This window comes from Brettanomyces nanus, chromosome 1 (assembly GCF_011074865.1).
Source record: "Brettanomyces nanus chromosome 1, complete sequence".
Lineage (NCBI taxonomy): Eukaryota > Fungi > Ascomycota > Pichiomycetes > Pichiales > Pichiaceae > Brettanomyces > Brettanomyces nanus.
The window spans coordinates 151,459-170,287 of NC_052374.1; the positions used below are offsets into that span (position 1 = coordinate 151,459).

At 42.4% G+C, this 18,829-nt stretch overlaps 12 protein-coding genes and 1 non-coding gene across 13 annotated transcripts; 5 read left to right on the top strand and 8 right to left on the bottom strand.

The window, feature by feature from the left end:
* Window positions 1-864: 864 nt before the first annotated feature.
* Window positions 865-1,764, bottom strand: FOA43_000071 (uncharacterized protein; the record flags this gene model as incomplete). The annotated part of the gene is made up of 1 exon (XM_038920407.1): window positions 865-1,764. One exon carries the CDS (start codon window positions 1,762-1,764, stop codon window positions 865-867), a length of 900 nt encoding a protein of 299 aa, XP_038776335.1.
* Window positions 1,765-3,440: 1,676 nt separating this feature from the next.
* Window positions 3,441-4,469, bottom strand: FOA43_000072 (uncharacterized protein; the record flags this gene model as incomplete). Its single annotated transcript, XM_038920408.1, has 1 exon — window positions 3,441-4,469. One exon carries the CDS (start codon window positions 4,467-4,469, stop codon window positions 3,441-3,443), a length of 1,029 nt encoding a protein of 342 aa, XP_038776336.1.
* A 144-nt stretch (window positions 4,470-4,613) lies between these two features.
* Window positions 4,614-5,444, bottom strand: FOA43_000073 (uncharacterized protein; the record flags this gene model as incomplete). The annotated part of the gene is made up of 1 exon (XM_038920409.1): window positions 4,614-5,444. The coding sequence occupies one exon, from the start codon at window positions 5,442-5,444 to the stop codon at window positions 4,614-4,616; it is 831 nt and encodes a 276-aa protein (XP_038776337.1).
* A 308-nt stretch (window positions 5,445-5,752) lies between these two features.
* On the top strand, window positions 5,753-6,187 carry FOA43_000074 (uncharacterized protein; the record flags this gene model as incomplete). Its single annotated transcript, XM_038920410.1, has 1 exon — window positions 5,753-6,187. One exon carries the CDS (start codon window positions 5,753-5,755, stop codon window positions 6,185-6,187), a length of 435 nt encoding a protein of 144 aa, XP_038776338.1.
* A 117-nt stretch (window positions 6,188-6,304) lies between these two features.
* Window positions 6,305-7,366, bottom strand: FOA43_000075 (uncharacterized protein; the record flags this gene model as incomplete). The annotated part of the gene is made up of 1 exon (XM_038920411.1): window positions 6,305-7,366. One exon carries the CDS (start codon window positions 7,364-7,366, stop codon window positions 6,305-6,307), a length of 1,062 nt encoding a protein of 353 aa, XP_038776339.1.
* Window positions 7,367-7,843: 477 nt separating this feature from the next.
* On the top strand, window positions 7,844-9,208 carry FOA43_000076 (uncharacterized protein; the record flags this gene model as incomplete). Its single annotated transcript, XM_038920412.1, has 1 exon — window positions 7,844-9,208. The coding sequence occupies one exon, from the start codon at window positions 7,844-7,846 to the stop codon at window positions 9,206-9,208; it is 1,365 nt and encodes a 454-aa protein (XP_038776340.1).
* A 165-nt stretch (window positions 9,209-9,373) lies between these two features.
* On the top strand, window positions 9,374-11,053 carry FOA43_000077 (uncharacterized protein; the record flags this gene model as incomplete). Its single annotated transcript, XM_038920413.1, has 1 exon — window positions 9,374-11,053. The coding sequence occupies one exon, from the start codon at window positions 9,374-9,376 to the stop codon at window positions 11,051-11,053; it is 1,680 nt and encodes a 559-aa protein (XP_038776341.1).
* An 8-nt stretch (window positions 11,054-11,061) lies between these two features.
* Window positions 11,062-11,964, bottom strand: FOA43_000078 (uncharacterized protein; the record flags this gene model as incomplete). The annotated part of the gene is made up of 1 exon (XM_038920414.1): window positions 11,062-11,964. The coding sequence occupies one exon, from the start codon at window positions 11,962-11,964 to the stop codon at window positions 11,062-11,064; it is 903 nt and encodes a 300-aa protein (XP_038776342.1).
* Window positions 11,965-12,208: 244 nt separating this feature from the next.
* FOA43_000079 (uncharacterized protein) lies at window positions 12,209-13,618 on the top strand (the record flags this gene model as incomplete). Its single annotated transcript, XM_038920415.1, has 1 exon — window positions 12,209-13,618. The coding sequence occupies one exon, from the start codon at window positions 12,209-12,211 to the stop codon at window positions 13,616-13,618; it is 1,410 nt and encodes a 469-aa protein (XP_038776343.1).
* Window positions 13,619-13,707: 89 nt separating this feature from the next.
* On the bottom strand, window positions 13,708-14,352 carry FOA43_000080 (uncharacterized protein; the record flags this gene model as incomplete). The annotated part of the gene is made up of 1 exon (XM_038920416.1): window positions 13,708-14,352. One exon carries the CDS (start codon window positions 14,350-14,352, stop codon window positions 13,708-13,710), a length of 645 nt encoding a protein of 214 aa, XP_038776344.1.
* Window positions 14,353-14,451: 99 nt separating this feature from the next.
* Window positions 14,452-14,535, bottom strand: FOA43_000081. Its single transcript has one exon. It is a non-coding gene; the product is annotated as a tRNA-Leu (tRNA).
* A 368-nt stretch (window positions 14,536-14,903) lies between these two features.
* On the bottom strand, window positions 14,904-17,396 carry FOA43_000082 (uncharacterized protein; the record flags this gene model as incomplete). Its single annotated transcript, XM_038920417.1, has 1 exon — window positions 14,904-17,396. One exon carries the CDS (start codon window positions 17,394-17,396, stop codon window positions 14,904-14,906), a length of 2,493 nt encoding a protein of 830 aa, XP_038776345.1.
* A 249-nt stretch (window positions 17,397-17,645) lies between these two features.
* FOA43_000083 (uncharacterized protein) lies at window positions 17,646-18,797 on the top strand (the record flags this gene model as incomplete). The annotated part of the gene is made up of 1 exon (XM_038920418.1): window positions 17,646-18,797. One exon carries the CDS (start codon window positions 17,646-17,648, stop codon window positions 18,795-18,797), a length of 1,152 nt encoding a protein of 383 aa, XP_038776346.1.
* Between the last annotated feature and the right edge of the window lie 32 nt (window positions 18,798-18,829).

The following is an 18,829-nucleotide window of genomic DNA, read 5'->3' on the forward strand; positions in this document are numbered from 1 at the left end:
TTGATGCTTTGGATCAACGCGAAGCATCAATGCAAGGTGCCAAAGGTATATCTCCTTATCCTCAAACTTCGGTCGACTGTCGAGTCGAATGCTTGCAAGCAAAATATGCTCTATAGTTAAATCACATGATACTCTTATATTAGACTGTTTCAGGTGTGTGTTCTTCATATCCGGAAAAGGAAAATACAGGATTTTGGTTTAAAAACAAGATTATATAATTAGTGTTTATACCCTGATTGACCATCATCTTTGCTCAAGTCATAAGTATAGACTCGAGTCTATTCGCGTTCCGTACACACTGTTCCGTCGCGTCTCAATTAACCTCCATTTTTCTACCGAACCGTTTCAGACAAATTACTGGCTCAGCTAAGTAGAAAAATTTCTTCCTGCTCAAATACTTAGCTTTTCCTTTGTCAATTACCCATTTCTCTTCTTTAACTATGGTATCCCCGGCTGTTGAGTCCTTCAAGCACTATCCATACTTGATCTCGAAGTAAGTTCGTTTAATTTAAGCTTCAAGGTAGATTTCTTTTATATGATGATTCAACATCACGAGTGAACAATCTCTTAGCCGTTGGCTATGATTACAAGCATATGTTGCCTACCCTTGAAACATGATTCTTTTATTGTCTTCTTTTTTCTAACATTATTATGTATTAGGTGGTTGGATCCATTGTTCGCAATTAGTGTTGGTGTTGCTGCATATTACACGTATGAGAAGCGTGTTGGCAGAGAGCCTGGCCATTCCTTAAATGAGCTTCTGGCTCAAAGATGGCACAGATGGCTTAGATAGACGCCTTTCTTATTTACTTTCAGATTGGTCTGAAATAAGGTTTTCTTCGATACATATGTTAGTTCTCATATTCAGTAAAACTCAGCAATATCCTCCACCAAAGTGGCATGAGTTGGCTTCCATCCCAACTCCTTCTGGGTCTTTTCACTCAACGACGTTTCCCCCAGGAGGGTCATATCGGTGAAGAATCCCAATAGCTTCTTTGCTTCTTCGTAGCTAATGGATTTGGTTGGCAAGTTGTGTTTCCTACCAATGGCCTCGCCGATCACCTTCAAGGGAACACCTGGCTCGCCTACAGCGTGATAGGCTTTTCCCGCTTTGCCTTTCTTCAAAGCAAGCACGAGCAATGAAGCGCAATCTTCGACATTCACTGCAGACCAGACATTCTTACTTTCTGGAATGTAGAAACTGTATCCTGCCTTTTCCGCAGCTGCAATAAGAATAGGTATAAAGCCGTTAACATCACCCTTTCCATGGACAGTAGGTGGAAGTCTGAGGCTGATAGTTCTTACACCTTTCGAGGCATAAGCCAACACGCGTCTCTCGGTTTCAAAGCGGAGGCCGAACCCAGGGAGATCCACATAAGGACTATCCTCATCGTTAGGTTTACCGTCTCCTTCACTAACTCCCAAAGTTCCCCCAATGCTGATGAATGGCCTGTCGGTGCCCTTCAAAGCAGAAAGCATGGCATCAATGGCAGCCCGATCAATCAACGCGCACGTCTCAAAATCTGCAAAATTGTGGACAAATCCCAAATGAATGACACCATCACTTTCCGCAGCACCTTTCTTCAACGCCTCGATGTCCTTCAAATCTCCTCTTATCACCTCACAGCCGTTGTCTTTAAGGGCCTTTTCCGAAGCATCGGATCTGGCAAGTCCTGTCACGTGATATCCTTGCCTAAGTAGCTCGTCAACGGTGTTTTTACCGACTAGGCCAGTGGCTCCTGTAACAAAAATTGATTTGGTCATTTAGTAATCTGCTTCTCTTCGGTTTCTATCTGTTTGTATAAATTAGCTCCTTTCCCTTATATTTATATGCTTGGTCCTTGCTGGGAGGATACGGATTTAGTTCGGGTTTTAGCGCGCAGAAATGCTTACAATTAGTTATCGAGTTGAGAATTACTAATTACTACCCTCTGCTACTTTGTTGAACTTCTTTAAGTGTGTGGATCGAGCTCGGGTTTAAGAACTCATTTGCTATATTCAAGAATGCTGAGACTGTCTGTTTGCATTTTCTTCTTGCCCAATTGGTGTCTTCACGACCAAATGTATCCTGGTCCTTGATTTTGTAGATCCTAACTCTCCAAGATTGACCTGTAATCACCTCTTCCAGCACATCCAAGTCGACATGCGAGATTCCATGTTGTCGGGCTTATGATGTACGGCTAAACTCGAGGAGCATTTATATTTTGAGCGAACACCGGCCACCGGGAAGCGAGCCCTGCCCGGTGAAGACCCCTCTCACATAAGTGGGTGCGCAGATGCTTTGGCGGGTGCCCGTGGGCATCTAAGCCAAATGCCAAAGGCATCATGAATATATATGAAGTGGTTGGATAGAGAGTAAGAAAATGCTAGGCTCAATTAGACTTCGAATATCTTTTCTAGTGTTGTTGTAGACTTCCTTTGATACGTCACAGCAGGCAAGCAGCATGTCTTAAATCAGGTTTTGTCTTCGAGATCCTTTTCAATTTCCGGAAAAGGGAAATCCAGGATCTGAAAAATTATTATATAAGTAGCGAGTATTTCCTTACTTTTCGTTGTTGCCTCGTATAGAAACTACACTCAATGGACTTCTCCAATTTGGATTACGCTATTGTATGTATTGGTTACATTCTCCATTGCCCTAATACTAACTACCCAAAGGTCGTTGTGGTCATAAGGGCGTACCGAAAAAGGGAAAACAGATCCCAATCGTTTGACTGTACGTAATCCAAATCTACCTGTGTATATTCTTTTTTGCTACTAACTTTTTGAGTCCAGCGTTTATCAAATCCTTGAGGAAATATTTGAATCCATCTAATTCCAGGCTCTCTTCACAGTGTATCGTTTCTTTACTAAGAAAGCTACATAGAGTCAATCCAGATATGCACGATTTCAATGAACAACTTCAGACGATTTGCAGATCTTTTAAGCATGTCCTCAAAAGTAGTTGCAAAGAAGCCACGTCGACCATTACCGTTTTACGTTTGTTTATCATGGTTTCTCGGAAACAAGATGGAGGAGAAAATAGGATTAAATGTCTCGAGGCATATAGAACCCTAGCTCGCATTTTCCGGTTGATGATACATCATTTTGTAAAAAACAAGGAGTTGATTGTTTGCAAACTCACCAATTTCATAAAAGATACCATTTATTTGAACTCGTCCAGTCCCCGTGGAAGCGTTGGAAGTCACAGATACAAACAATTAGTGAGGAATTACAAATTGAAAATTAAATCAGCATCGTTGCACGGCCAGACATTCCAAGATCTTACTCTTTGTTTGCTCAAGCTCCTCTTCAAGTTGCTACACTGGAGTTCAAACGTCAGTTTAACTCAGCTACAAATTTTCCTTCTGGGAAGCGGAAATGCTAGACTACTGAGATTTTTCCTTGAACAGAAAGATCTGATAATTAAGGAATGATATTTGAGCAATTAAGATGGTCTCTTAGTCGGCGAGGTCGACCGGCTGAGCTTGAGAAATGGCCTGTTTTTTTTGTTCCTCTCGAATAGGAGCAAAGTAAGAATGCATCATGCACTCTTTAGCCGTCAACCGTTCCTGATGATCGTACCTAAGAATATGGTCTACAAAATCTAGGGCCTCGTCGCTTATCAAATCTTTGTTGTTAGGATTGACGAATCGATTCCAAGGGCGTCGCACATAATGGCCCAAATCTTCGTACTCAGGACCGAGTTTTAAACCGTACTTATCTAAGTACTTATAAAGTTCATCGGTTCCTAAGACTCGTGCTATCTGAACCAATTGATCCGTATTGGATTTGCCATGAAAGAAAGGCTCTTTCTTGAAAATTATGGAGGCGAAAGTGGCACCGAATGACCATATGTCCAATGAATAGTCGTAGTATCTATAATCGACTAGTAATTCAGGACCCTTGAAGTACCTTGAGGCAACTCGCACGTTATAGTCAGTTCCTGGGTGATAGAATTCGGCAAGACCCCAGTCTATTAACCTTAACTTCTTGTGGGCATGATCAATCATGATGTTGTGAGGCTTGACATCTCTATGCATAATCCCCATGGAGTGCGCAAAATCTAGAGCCTCTAAAAGTTGGTACATGTAATAGCGCACTTCCATATCGGAAAGCTTTGGGTATAGAGTTCTGAACTCAGTATTATTGACGTACTCAAAGATAAGGGCCGGCGTCTTGGATATTGGGTCCCTCACCACATCCAGAAGATCGACAATCTGTGGACCTCCAGCAAGATCCTGAAGAATCTTGATTTCTCTTTTAATCTTCTTCTTTTTGATAGGCTTCAAAGCTTTGATAATAATTTTGGTTCCCGTGGTTATCTGGTATCCTTCAAACACTTCGGAATATTTTCCACGGCCTACCTTTCTCGTTATCTCATAGGTATACTGAGGACCCCAAAAGATTGATACGTTCTCATAATCCCAGTATGACTGAGGTTTATGCTCATTAATATCAGCATATACTCTAGAGATACTGACTGCCATGATTACGAGCTGTGTCCAATAGCTGATTCTCTTGACCTACTCCGAATGCATCAAATAGTATAGGAAAAAAATTTGACATCCACCCACTTATTAGAGAAAGGTCTCCCTGCTTGGTGTACGGATGTATTGCTATATAAGTTCTACTTAGATCTTTTCGAACTCCTTAATCATCTCCTGATGCTTCAACTTCTGGTCTTCTTTCACGTTGAGTTTCTCAATTGATCTCAAATCACCCACTATATCCTTAGTTTTCCCGAAATAGACCTCCTGTAGCATATTTCTAAGCTTACCCTCGGTGTCCTCTATAAGAGACCCAATATTGGCCACATGAGATGCGGCATCTGTATATTTGGCCTCTCGAGTAGTCTGCCTGGTCAAGTTTCCACTCAAATACATATCAATATCATTGGATGTAGACAAATCCAAAATAATCGTAGAAGTGAGCTTATAGCTGGCATCGCCATTAATCTTTGGCTGCACTTCAAACACGTGTATGGAATCCCATGCACCTCCAGAGTCATTGTCAATACTTTTCTTCAACAACACCACTCCATCAAAGCCAATTCTTCCTGATTTGTCCACCACTTCATCTTCTGCATCCCATAAATAAACACTGCTTATCCCGCCCTCGTAGTACAATTCACGATAAATATCGAAAGAATCATTGGCTTGCATCTCCAATTGTCTCAAATAGGAAGAAGGATGCGGTGCTTCGGCCTCATCTTCAATCGCTGGATAGTACTCGTTACTATAAGGTGATCTGAATGAGTCTCCATCCCTGTTATAGTCACAGCAGAGATAACTTTTGCCGCTGGACTGGCATACTTCTGCCCTCAAGGGAGTATCAACAGAAGATAAGAGATCTTCAGCTAGTTCCGGCTGCAATCGACAAAGATTGTCAAGATTCTTTTTAATTTTCTTCGGATCTAACCTTCTAAGAAGATCTAGTGATGCATCAAATGCTTCTTCTGACATTATTATGACCGCTGAAGACTACAAGAAGGTCAGAGTATTCAAGCGGTGGATGCATATCCATTAGTTCGCGGCTTTACGTCGATTGTCTTCCAATAATTTTTCACGTCGCTATCACCTCATCTTTTTTTTATACGAGCCAATGGTGAGATCATAGATGTATTTATCACAAGGATTCGAAGACGGGGGCCCAACAGTCTGTTCTTCTTGCTGAAGTCCACTTTTTTCTTTTTCCTTTTACTTTTACTTTCCCTTTTCTCTATTCTGTTTTTTCCGACCCTTCTATTCATAGTTTCTTATTCTTTGCAGTCATGTCCCTCATCGATACTATTACCTCTCACTTGCCTACTGCTCCTGGCTTGTTACCAAAATGGTTGTTCTTCATTTCCGTCGTTTCCATTTTTAACTCCGCTCAGACCTACATTAACTTGGAATTGACTAAACAAGTTTATGGTAACAAACCTCAGGAGGTTTCCCATTTGTCTGCTCGTACCTTCGGTACCTGGACTCTCATTTCTGCTATTATTCGTTACTTTGCTGCTTTCCATATTGACGATGTCAACGTCTACAACATTTGTATTGCCTCTTACTGCGTCGCATTGTGGCACTTCGGCTCTGAGTGGTTGTTCTACCGTACCTGCAGGTTTGACAGGGGTCTCTTTGGTCCTTTAATCGTGTCTACTATTTCAATCTCGTGGATGATCTCTCAGAAAGATTTCTACACTGGTCTTATTGCCCAGATCTGAGTAAAATTGGCTCTTCTACTACATAATGCAATAGAAATGAAAAAGTAACATAAAATAATAATATAAAAACAAAAAAAACACAAAACACAAAACAATAAAGATAAATTGGATGCTCGATCAATTGGCCTTCTCCTGATCTCCCTTCGTTGGGTCTTGAAGTTTCAACACTTCCACAGCAGGACCCAACAATCTTTGAAATCCACTCTTTCCTAAAGTCACTACTTTGAGTGGAGATGTAGCCTTGACGGTAGCTTGTCTAGGCAAATCGTAGAGCAACGCTAACTCTCCAAAATAGTGGCCCTTGGTCAACTTCTGAACAATTGAGCCATCTTTTATAACATCAGCGGTACCGTCCTCGATGAAGTAGAAGTTCTCGCCATCTTCTCCTTGAGTAACCACGTTCTGGTCCGTCTCATAGCTCTCTGTATTCAAGGCATCGGCCAATTTGGATCTCTCGTATGAAGAGAGCGACTTTAAAAGAGGAACGTCACGTAAAAACCTGTCATACATGCTTCTCTTTTTCGAAGTACGGTCCAAAAGGATTCTTCTGAATGTCATTCTATCCAATGCCCAAAGTATGCACTCTGTATCAGCTATCACCGTGGCAGCACGAGGCGAGTTGTACATCAAGGCTAACTCTCCAAACGATGATCCATCTGCTGATGTATTTACTTTTTTACCGTCCACGTAGTAACTCACTGCACCCCTTTCGACAAGATAGAAGTAGTCTCCTTGATCACCTTGCTTGATTATCTCCGTGTTCTTGGGGATGCGTTTCTCCTCTAAGGCAAATATAACAATTTGTAGGGATTCCTTATCTAACTGGCCAAACAAAAAGTTCTTCACGGCAGAATCGTTCAACCGCTGCAATTGTTCATGAGTCAACTGGTGCATAGGTGGCTTCCAATTATCTTTAAAACTGTCCGGATTCATTGCCTCTGCTGACACGCTGGTTCTTCTGTTGGTATTGAAATTTCTAGGGGGAACCTGATTGGAAACGGCAGCACCGAATCCGGACCCCTTGAAGAAACCGAAACCAGTTCCCTTCTGTGGCTGTGATTGTGGAAGCTTTTCTGGTTTCAGCTCCTGTTGCAACTGCTGTAACGATTGCGAATCTTTGGAAAAAGGGTCCACTGACACTGACTCTTTAGAGGCAGAATTTGCGTCTGTACCGGCCATTATGAAAGAGATGCAGGTAATGAAATAAGAATAAAAGCTACGATTAGGTATAAGCAAGCTAATGAGAGAAAAAACTCAAGTCGGATTAATTTAATCGCGAAGGCAGAAATGCAGCAGACTGAGATGGGGAAAAGAGCTGTCCCGGTGGCTGAGGTGACCAGGAGAGGTTATCGGGCCTTCCCAGGGCCCCCTTAAGGCCCCCCTCGCGACTTGCGATACTGGCCAATCGAATACCCGATAGTCTGCGGTGCCCGATATGGAAATGCCATGGCTTACCCTCCACCAAACTTTCCATTAACGGTAGTTGATCCTTATCAACGTTTCTTTTGTAGACTAGCGTCAAAAGCCGATTTTTAACATGTTCGCAATGACTCTTTGTTTTAAAGACCCTTTCTCTTCTTTCTCTTCTTACTCCTTTCTCTTCTTACCCCTTTCTCTTCCTACTGCTCCCTCCTCTTGTTCATTCCTTAGTTTTTGATGACTGTTGATTGGGACAAATATTTCAGTAATGAGGCAAAACTCAGAGAGCCATCGGTTATGAAGATGGCCGCCAGAACTCCCGATACTATTTCCTTTGCCAGTGGGATGCCTCACCCTGATTGTTTCCCTTTGAAAGGCCTCTCTATCAAATATGAGACTGCTGATTCCGGATTCTCCAAGTTGGCTACCGGATCCAACGAAGATGCTGTCAATGCTGCACAGGCAGATGATGAGATCTATGAGGCTTGTCAGTACATGTCCGGTAGAGGAACCACCTTTTTCGACAAGTTCTGTAGGCATCACATAGAAGAGTTTCATAAGCCTGTATACGGCGAGTGGGGAACTTTGATTCAGTCAGGAGGTACTTTCTCCTTGGATGCCATCATTCGAATGCTCTGTAATCCAGGCGAAGATACTATTTTGGCCGAGGAATTGACATATCCGTGTCTCCTGGAGACTTGTAGACCTCTTAGATTGAAGGTTTTCGCCGTGAAGATTGACAATCACGGAGTTATTCCCGAGGATATGGAGAGAATTCTTACTGATTGGTATACAGATCTCTCTACTAAAGACTACAAGAAGCCTAAGTTTTTTTACTCGATGCCTGTTGGTCAGAATCCATCAGGTGTCACGATGACGGTGGAAAGAAAACGTCAATTGTTTGGCGTGTGTCATAAGCATGATGTTTTGGTGGTTGAAGATGATCCGTACTATCATCTACAGCTTGACGGTGACAAAAAAGAGATTCCAAGTTTGTTAAAGTTTGATACCGATGGACGAGTCATTAGAATTGACTCGTTTTCCAAGATGCTCATGCCGGGAATGAGAATCTCTATTGTTACTGCCAACAAAACGTTCATTAAGATGTTAACTATGCAGAATGAGTTAACTATCCACTCTGCTGCTGCTCCTTCTCAGCTCATCGTCTATATGTTGATGAATGAATGGAAGAACGACGGTTTCCGTTCTTGGTTGACTCATGTGCAGGATATCTATCTTAAAAGAAGAAATACTATTCTCGATGCCTTTGATAGGCATCTTCCTGCTGATCTATGCTCCTGGAACAAACCTTCCTACGGCATGTTCTTGTGGATTAAGATCAGCATAGCTCAATTTCCAAAACTAGAAGAATACAGCCAGCTTACTGATCCTGAATGGGCGGCCAAATTGGAAGATATGATCTTCGAGCAAGCACTACAGGACGAAATTCAATTGGCTAAGGGCCACTGGTTTATGATCGATCAGTTGAATATGGCCGGTTTTAGAGCCACCTATGCTTTTGCCTCATTGGACGACATTTATACTGGTTCTGAAAGGTTTGGTAATGCCATTAGACAGATACATGCCAAGTTATATAATTAAAAAGGCTTCTCAAGGCATTCTATAATTTCTCTTCCCAGTTTTCTCGATTGTTCCCTCGCTCAGCCGCAAAGGTTACCTCACCGTACCGTGTACATTTATTTTTTTTGTCTATTTGTTCGTTCTCTCTTTCTTTCTCTTCAATACCTGTCTATTTCTTCCTACATAATGAAGCTAATTTCAGCTGCAGTAGCCGGATGTGTGTTTTCTTCCGTTGCCCTGGCAATTGATCATCCGCAGTTTAAGCCATATACGAAAACCCTCTCCGAGGACTCGTTTTTCGAGCAGTTTGATTTGTCTGAGAACAAGTGGAGAGTTTCACATGCCAAGAAAGATGGTGAACTTAGTTACAGTGGTAAGTGGGAGATTGAGGAATCAACTGTTAACATTGGATTTAAAGGTGATAAAGGTCTTGTGGTGAAATCAGAGGCTGCATTGCATGCTATCAGTGTGCCATTGCCGAAAGTGTTTGATAATAAGGACAACACGTTGGTTTTGCAATATGAGGTGAAATTGCAGAAGGGATTAGATTGTGGCGGTGCTTACATTAAGCTCCTTGATGCCAATGGGGCTCCCGATTTGGAAGAAAACGAGTTCAACAACGAGACTCCTTATCAGGTGATGTTTGGTCCTGATAAATGTGGTAGCGTTAACAAGGTTCATTTCATTTTGAGAAGAAAGAATCCACAGTCTGGAAAATACGAGGAGAAGGCCCTTAAGGTTCCGCCGATGGCAAGAATTGTCAAGACAAGTGTTCTTTATACGTTGATTATTAAGCCTAACCAAGATTTTGAGATTAGAATCGATGGTGATGTTGTTAAAGCAGGTTCTCTATTGGATCCTCGCTACTTTGAATTGAACCCACCAAAGGAGATTGTCGATAAGCATGATAAAAAGCCTAAGAATTGGGTTGATGAGGAGTTCATTCGGGATCCGAATGCTGTTAAACCTGAAAACTGGGACGAGGATGCCCCCTACATGATTGCAGATCCTTCTGCCACTAAGCCAAATGATTGGGATGAAGATACCCCCGTTTCAATTCTAGATCCCGAGGCTAGCCAGCCTTCATACTGGGACGACGAAGAAGATGGCGAATGGGAAGCACCTTTAATTGCCAATCCGGAATGTAAAGACCATGGCTGTGGAGTTTGGAATATTCCTAAAGTAAAAAATCCTAACTTCAAGGGTAAATGGTTCCCACCTATGGTCAAAAATCCCGCTTACAAGGGAGAATGGGAGCCAAGAACCATTGTTAATCCCAAATTCTATGACGATAAAACACCTTCCAATCTGGAGCCAATTGGAGCCCTCGGGTTTGAACTATGGACCGTGACGGATTCGATATTGTTTGATAATATATATCTTGGACATTCCATTGAAGAAGCAGAAGATATCGGTAACTCTACATTCCTCCCCAAGGTGGAGTTAGAGGATCAAGAGTCTGCAGCAAGTGCTCCAAAAGCCAAATACGAGCCGGAGAACCCTGTGGAGACCGAATGGGAGCCGGAACCTTGGTATTCCACCATGTTTGACTCTGTTGTTGGCAAAGCATTCGTCTTTTTGAACAGTGCTAACAGCTACCTGCTAAATTTAATGTCAGATCCTGTTCATACCTTGTCAAATAGACCTGGCGAAGCTGTTCTTTACTCGTCGGTGCTTGTCAGTTTCTTCTCAATGGTGTTTGCATTTTGGTCTGCGTTATTGTATTTGATTACTGGAGGTGAGAGAAATTCTAATACACCTGCAGCAGTAAAGTCTCCAAAGACTGAGCCCAAAGAGGCTGTAGGAGAGTCTTCCAAGCCTACGGAGTCTGAGAAAAATGAAACCACCGCCGTCAAGCGCCAGTAATTTTGTATTTAGGCTGTAAATAAATAATCCTTCTTTCTGCATCTTTCCTTAACTGTCTGAGCATTTCGTACCACCATATTCCAGAAGTTCACCTTCCCACACTGACAACACTTTCCCCGTATAGGAAGCACAGGAGCCATCTCCTGCGTCGGATTTTCTAACATGATAAGTTTGCTCCAGCATGCACAGTGGTAAATTGCTGTGCATTCCTTATGAAAGCAGAAGCATATCACATCAGATTCCACATCTAGAGGCATTTCGCAAATACAGCATAGATGCTGCTCCTGCTGTTGCTTCAAAGTTTCAATAGATTCATCCGTATATTGCTCCTCCATCTTCTGAATATCGCTCATAAATGACTTTACCTGCTCGTAGTTACCTCCTTCAATGAGCCTTTGGTCGATGGCATCATCCACTCTAATCTCTAGTAAGATGTAGTCTGGAATATCGATCTGAAACTTGTTAGTGAGCCACACGTCGTAGATATCTCTATTAAAAATGGTCACTTTCAATCCCAGTCTGCTAAAAGACCCGGAACCTAGTAATAGTCTGCAATTTGCAACCTTCTCATGCACCGTAGTGCCACTGCCTGTGTTCTTCTTTCCGTTGTGACGTCGCTTCTCCACCGGTATATGTCTAGTCCGATAGGCATGTTGCCAGGCATGCTCAAATTGCAATGCACTGATGTTTGAGGGAAATCCATGAACATAGATCACCATTCGCCAGGGGCGATACCCTTTCTTCTTCGTTCTCCAGGCTCCTCCCTGTGATAGTTCTCCGTTGTGCTGTCTAAGTCGTCTATAAGGATTAGGAGTAGATCCAATATAGAAGGAGTTTTGCTTAGTCAATGATCGAAGAAGGTAAACTCCGTATAATAGCGGCATTCGAGAGTCATGTTTACTCTGAGTCATACGATGGGGAAGACCAGAGATGGTAGGTTACAGGAGAAGAGACTGATAGGACATCTGAAGAGATCAGAGTTGAGTCTTCGTCGCGTCGATAATTATGTCGCAGTAACTTTTTCGCGTCCCGTGAAGCTCAGGCTCAAGCTCCAGCGCGAGCGCGCGCGCGAGAATTGTGTTTACGTCTTTAAAGTAACGTTTAGCTCTTCTTGTGATCATTAGGCAATTGTTTTGTTCGTTGCCACGCTTTGCAATGCCCCGACCTAGCTCCATTTACCGGTTTTCTAAGGTTCCGGCATTCAGTAGAACTCAGTATAAGTTTCCCATCTTAGAGGCAGATGAAATAATCCAGGTTTTTGATGCGCTGGATTTTGGTGTCAGCGAGGCGATGCTTGTGAAGCCTACATTCAGCTTCATGAACTCGTTGATAGAACAGGTGCTTGACAAATTTCTTTATGTGCCTCCTTATTCATTAAGAAAAAAGATTCAGGAGACCCAGTTCGAAGATGCTCAGGAGGAAGACAACCTTCATACTTCGATGAATGTAATGGCTCCCAAACGCATAGTTTACAAGTTTCTCTGCGACTGTGGAGTGAATGACTTCAGTATAAGGGATGTTTCAAAGCCAGATCCGACGCGGGTAAGGATCATTTTAAGTGCAATTATCAATTTTGCAAGGTTCAGAGAGGAGCGAATGAATGATTGTGATGGATTACTGGATTCGAGTGAAGACGTTATAGTCAAATATCGAGAGGTTCTTGAGAAAAATGAGAAGCTAGAGAACCAAATGACTTCACTAAACAATCAGATTGCTGCTGAAGGGTATACCATGGATGAAGTGGATGAAAGGAATAACTTGTTAGAGAATCAATTGAAAGAGTTACGTTCCAATCAACAGAAGCTTGCCTCTGAACATACCAAATACAAGTCCGAGAAGACAGGTTTAATTAAAGAGTTGGAGAACCAGAGTGCGTTATACATAGCGTCAGAGAAAGATCTTGAACAGGTAAGACCATATATTAAAGAGTCTCCTGAAAGTGTGAGGGAATTGATAACCAGAATGCAAGAGTCTTTGGCAGAGGAGCAAGAGAAATTGAAGAATTTGGAGACCCGATCGAGGAAAATTTCGATCTCGTTTGATTCGTTTCAACTATTGATTCAGGAATTTAAATTGTTAAACCGAACACTGGAAGATGTTCAGGTAGAGACCAGTAAGCAAGATAGTTCCAGCAAAGCGCTGAACGAATTGAAAAATGAGACCGAAGAGAGAGAAAGCGTGATAAAGGATTATACTAGAAGAGTTGCACAAATAGAAAGGCAAGTGCAGCATAATGAGGAGAGAATTGAAAAGCTTTCCAAGTTTTATTCTGATAAGTTGGGACAGCTGCAAGAGAAGATGGAACAGAAAAGTACGGAACTTGCGTCATTGAAGACCAAAAAGGCCGAGCAGGATGCAGATGCGACTTCTAAAAAGTCCCAAATTGAGCTTTGGCAAATGCAGATGTCTAATTTGAAGAGGAGCTTTGAAACTGAGTGCAGAGAGGCTAGTTTTGAGTTGGAAAAGCTTAATTCACACATTCAACTCTACGAAGTTGAGATGAGTAAGAAGCTAAAGGAGCAGAAGAACGAGTTGGGACTGGTGAATCGAAAAACTAGCCACTAGGTTTGTCATTACACTGATCCCTTGTTTAATACCCCTGTACATTACTGTAAAATACAATAGCGAGCGATCTGTATTATACATACTAGCAGTTACATGTAAAAAAGCTGGATATAGTATTCCTTTATATCTCGATCCCAGAAATCCCACGTTCGGCCTTCTCGCAAGTCAATAGAGTCGCTCGAGATCTTGAACGCCACATTCTCGTACGGTTCTCCACCCACTATAAGATACTGGTACTTGGAATCAGGTTTCTCCACGCTCTGTTCAAACGAAGACATTAGTCTGTATCTGGGCTTCACATCCAGTTTGATCTTAGGAAATTGTAGGCGGAATACAAGCCCCTTCTGTGCAGTCACAGGGTCACGAATCTTAGTAATTTTATATGCAGGGCGACCGATTTTGACGAACTTCTTCTTGGGGATGTCCGATATTCCAGTTACTGTCTGTTCTCCTGTCGCCTGTTCCTTTTTTTTATCGGCCCTACGCATGAGACTTAACTGGTGGCGCTTACCATGAGTATGTGTAACGTATGAGGCTTCCGAAAAATGTGTTGTTAGGCAAAGTCGGCATTCCAACACTCCAGCTCTGTTCTTAACCACATACGGGTCCGAATCGATATCGATCTTCGAAAGAAGAAGCTTTCGAAGTCTTTCTCGTCTGTATTGGTTCGTCTCTGCATCTCCAGCAACCCCTCCGCTTCCCTTTTTCGATCCAACACGATTTTGATAGTCCATGTCGATTCCAAAAGAAATAATCAGGTATTCAGGAGTAGTTGAGTTATTGACAAGTTGAAAAGAAAAAGATAGTCAGCTCCAGATTGATAAAAAAAGATATGAAGGATGCGAGGTTCGAACTCGCGCGGATAACAATCCAGCAGATCTTAAGTCTGCCGCCTTAGACCACTCGGCCAATCCTCCAAAAGCTGACATATAAATGTTTGACTTTAACGTGTACAATAACTGGTATATATTTTGAGAGTAGGCGAATGGATGGGAAAGTGTTTGTATTATATTATAGGAGGAATGATCACTTGTAATATAAATAAATCTTTCTAATAGCAAACTCCTTTTTTCTTTTTCTGAAGTAAGGCATTCTGCTTTTAGTTGCTCTATCTATTTCCTTTATATTCCTACGGCACATTATTTTCTATTTGAACCGCTGTAATCAGATTTGCTTCTAATATATTTTCTTTTTGTTCGTTTATTCATAGATCATCCAGAAATTTATAAAGCTTTCAACTATGTAGAATAAATTGTTACATGATATTAATTGTACAACACTAGTGTTAATCTTTCAGCTTCTTTGAAGGTAACTCCTCAGAACTCGAATGCCTCTTTTCGGCCTTCTTGGTGTCAAACTTTGAAACAAACTTGTGCATGTACTCGCTGACAAAAGAATCAATCTTTTTCTTCCTTTCGTCTGAAAGCTTGGATGGAACTGGCTGTCCTGTGTGTCTCTTCATATCCTTTTGAGCTAACACATGTGTGATCTCCCTGGCACAGTTCTTCATATTCCCTCGGCCAACATGAGACTCATACTTCTTCAACATGTTTGGAACTGCTGAGGCAAACAATAGCATCCATTGCTTTTCGACTTTTCCGTGCTTCCCAGATGAAATCTCAGTATCATTGGTTTCATAGGAATCACGGCGATGCGAATGATTAGCATGTAAAGTTGTATGCTGATGTTTATGAGTATGGCGAGAAGAGCGATCACGACCACCCTCTGAGTCATGCGAATGATGACGTTGGCCCCTCGCTTGCTTCAAGCTGGCCTCTTTAGATGCCTGCTCAATGATCTTGGTCAGCTTTTCCATCCGCTGCTCTTCAATCTTAACGACGGCATCTTGTTCTGCAAGTCTCTTTTTCTCAAGCTCTCTCAATCTCTTCTTCTGCTCTCTTTCTCTATCTCTTTCACGATCTCTTTCTCTTTCTCTCTTCTTCTTTCCGTCATCAACTGTTGAATTGGGAACAGCTTTCAATATCGATTCTAATCCAGCCTTCAAATTGGTTGGTGGCCATTCTGGCCTCTGCCATTGTGTCAAGCCTTTTTCTCTGTTATAAAAGTACACAGATCCCGAAGTCGGATCTGTGGTCCACTCCCAACCAGGTGGCAATGCTTTACCTTCGATTTTTCTTGATTCTGGAAGACTAGCAACATCAACATCATTCGGTTGACCTTTAGAGACTGCAGATATCGCTGGGGATAAGGACACAGATTCACCAGCAGAATCTGTTCTAGAGGCCATGGCGGAACCCGCCGAGGAACCAGCTCCAGATGCTGCCGGATCAACAAGACGCATAGCAGATTGCGCCAACCGTGACCTTCTGTCATCAATATGCGTGGAAAATTTGTCCATGGGTTTCCCATCCTCTCCACCGTCAATTCGTTTGGGAATCCTATATATCACTGGTAGATCCCTCCAATTGAGTAGAATCCTATCAATCAAATTCGCAATATGTTTATCTGCCATCTTTACAGCCAATTCCTGAAGGAGGGTTTCCAAGTTACAGCTGTTGATAGTATTTTTCGACGCTAGTTTGGGCCATGCATCGAAGATGTTGACAATTTTGACAAGGGCATTTTTTTCCCTTTGCCTTAATTCCTTACCATCGCTAACGGTGAACAGAATGGTGTTGATACTAGAAGTTAACGCCTGTAAACCGTGAAGCCTATTGAACATATGTAACAATTCACCATATCCAGTATCTTCAGTGTCGAACCGCTCTAATATTCGGTCGATAATCAACACATCATTGTCAGGGAGTAAGAGACAACTAGAAACTTTAGGAATATCTGAGATAGTAAGAGGCTGAAGCTCAAAGGACTCAACAAAATCACCCACTTTGGCCTCCACGTTATCCTTGGATATCTTGATCCCCATCTTCTTTTCCAATCTAATCCACCTTTTCTCATCACTGGACCTTATACCAAGAGCCTCTCTGGCGGCATAAGGTAGCAATCTCAGAATTTCTGTCTGAGTCTTACCACCCAGAAAGCCTACACAGTTTTTCGCACCGCAATAACATTTCTGAGGCTCGGAACCATATCTATCCACATTATAATCAAACGTGATCTCCTCACCTTTCATTATCTTTCTTTTAGCAAAGATGCCCATTCTATACCTCTTATTAACGACCCATTTTTCCACGTAGGCAACCGGATCACACGAATGATTGCAGAATCTACCCAGGCTAGCCCTCTTAGTGGCGTCTATTATCTCGTTTTCCTGTATCATCATAAAGTAAAAATGCCCGATACCCTCGTCGGCATAACTTTCCTTACGAAGTTTATATTCCCGATCATCTATCACCTCACCTTTATATTCAACAATGAAAGTGTGCGCAGGAATGTCACAGTTAGCCCTCATTCCATAACCTTTGTGCTCAGTCAAGAAGACCGAAACATCTGCCATCTGATTTCGCTGGAATCGCTGGTTCTGGCACTGTGAACCACACGATACACATTGATCGTCCACACATTCCACGTTGGTTAACCGATTGATGCAGTCTGAATCTACACCACAGGCCACATTGACCCCTGCAACGCGACGCTCTGCGCAGTCACACGTCATCACTTCCCCAGAGGCCGAATACACGTTCCTGAGCTTATCTATATAATGATTTTCACTCAATAATTCAAATGTACTGAGCGCTTCCTCGGTCTTATCCGGTAAGTGTGAAAACAGCTTGACCCCATCAGGTTGTGGAGTAGCGGATGATGAAATCTCACTTTCACTTCCACTACCACTGGAAACTATATGGATATTTCTAACCATGATGAAGCAACTATAAGCTGACTGACAGTCAGAAGATTCTATGCAAAGGAAGAGCTTGAAAATGCTCAACAAACAGTGTTTGACAGAGTAAACACAAGTGAAAACCCCCTGCTCTCTCTCACCATCCAGTGACAGTTGGATGGAAAAAAAAAAGGTAGGAAGCAAAAAAAAAAAAAGACATCCTTACATTAGGAAATATCAGGACTTGAACTTAATGGCACTAACTTCATGATAGAAGTCTACCTCTTCATGGAGCTTGAGCCAGAACTTTCTGAGTTACTGACGATTCAGTCAAATGGTGATAAGCAGACCGAGCAGTTTTTTGCTAGTGGTTGTGTGGCTCCATCGTCAGCCCTACAATCATCGAGTCTCTCCACAATATCGTTAGGGAATCCACTCACGGTGCAGGATTCAGTGGACAAGTATAGAGAAATTGAAAAGACAATCATCAAAATCCCACAATTTGCCAGAGAAGGAGAATTTCTAGAATTTTTGGCGCAGAGTTTGAAGGAGGCGTCATGGAAAGATAGTCTTTCGGACAAGGCGGCTAGATATGAAATCATCGTGGAGAACCAGAGAGGTTCCACATTGTTTGGTGTTCCTATGTATTCGAAGCAGTCGATGTTCTACGGAGCGGATCCGCCAACGTTTCAGGCATTGAACGGTTGCGGCCTTGGAAACATGGGGATCTATCCTTTACCTGGGCGTGACTGGCGCTGGAGCTGGGACAGCTGGCACGTGATGATGATTAGTGATGTAGACGAAGATGGGTGGGTATATTCTAACATTAGATTTGGAAGCAAGTATTGGAAGGGTACGAGGGGATTTGGAAGGATGGTCAGGCGCAGAGTATGGGTTCGAATGGCCGAGAGAGTTACCGTAGAGCATGATAATGACTCGGACAGCGAGCTGGCATCCACTCTTATTGTGAATGGAGGCGCCGAGACGTCGAGGGACGTTTCTTCGCCGAAAGATCTGCCGGAAAGATCTTCGAATTTACCTCTTGTAAAACTTTCTGTGCCCGTTGCGTTACCTGATCCTGAATTGGAATTGAAGTCATTCTGTAAATCACTGTCCAAAGAAGTTCTCGATCGATTGAAGTCCCAACGAATTCTTGAGTTCTTCCTCAACGCTGATACATCTTTGCTTGCATATCTGACTAACGATTTCGATAAAAAGCATCCTGCTAAACATATTGGGACATCTAGCTACCTCAGAATAATCACAAATTCAACTTGGATAGATAGACTCATTATGTCTCTTCGATTCCACGAATCCCGTACTATTTTCCTGAGGAGGTTGAGTGCTCTTATAGATGATCCACCACTTCAAATCTCCCCCGAAAAAAGGACTCTTCTTGAGCAAATATGTAAGGATGGCTATATATGCATCGGAATGTAATCATAACATAAATATATGTGTTTCTATCTCTA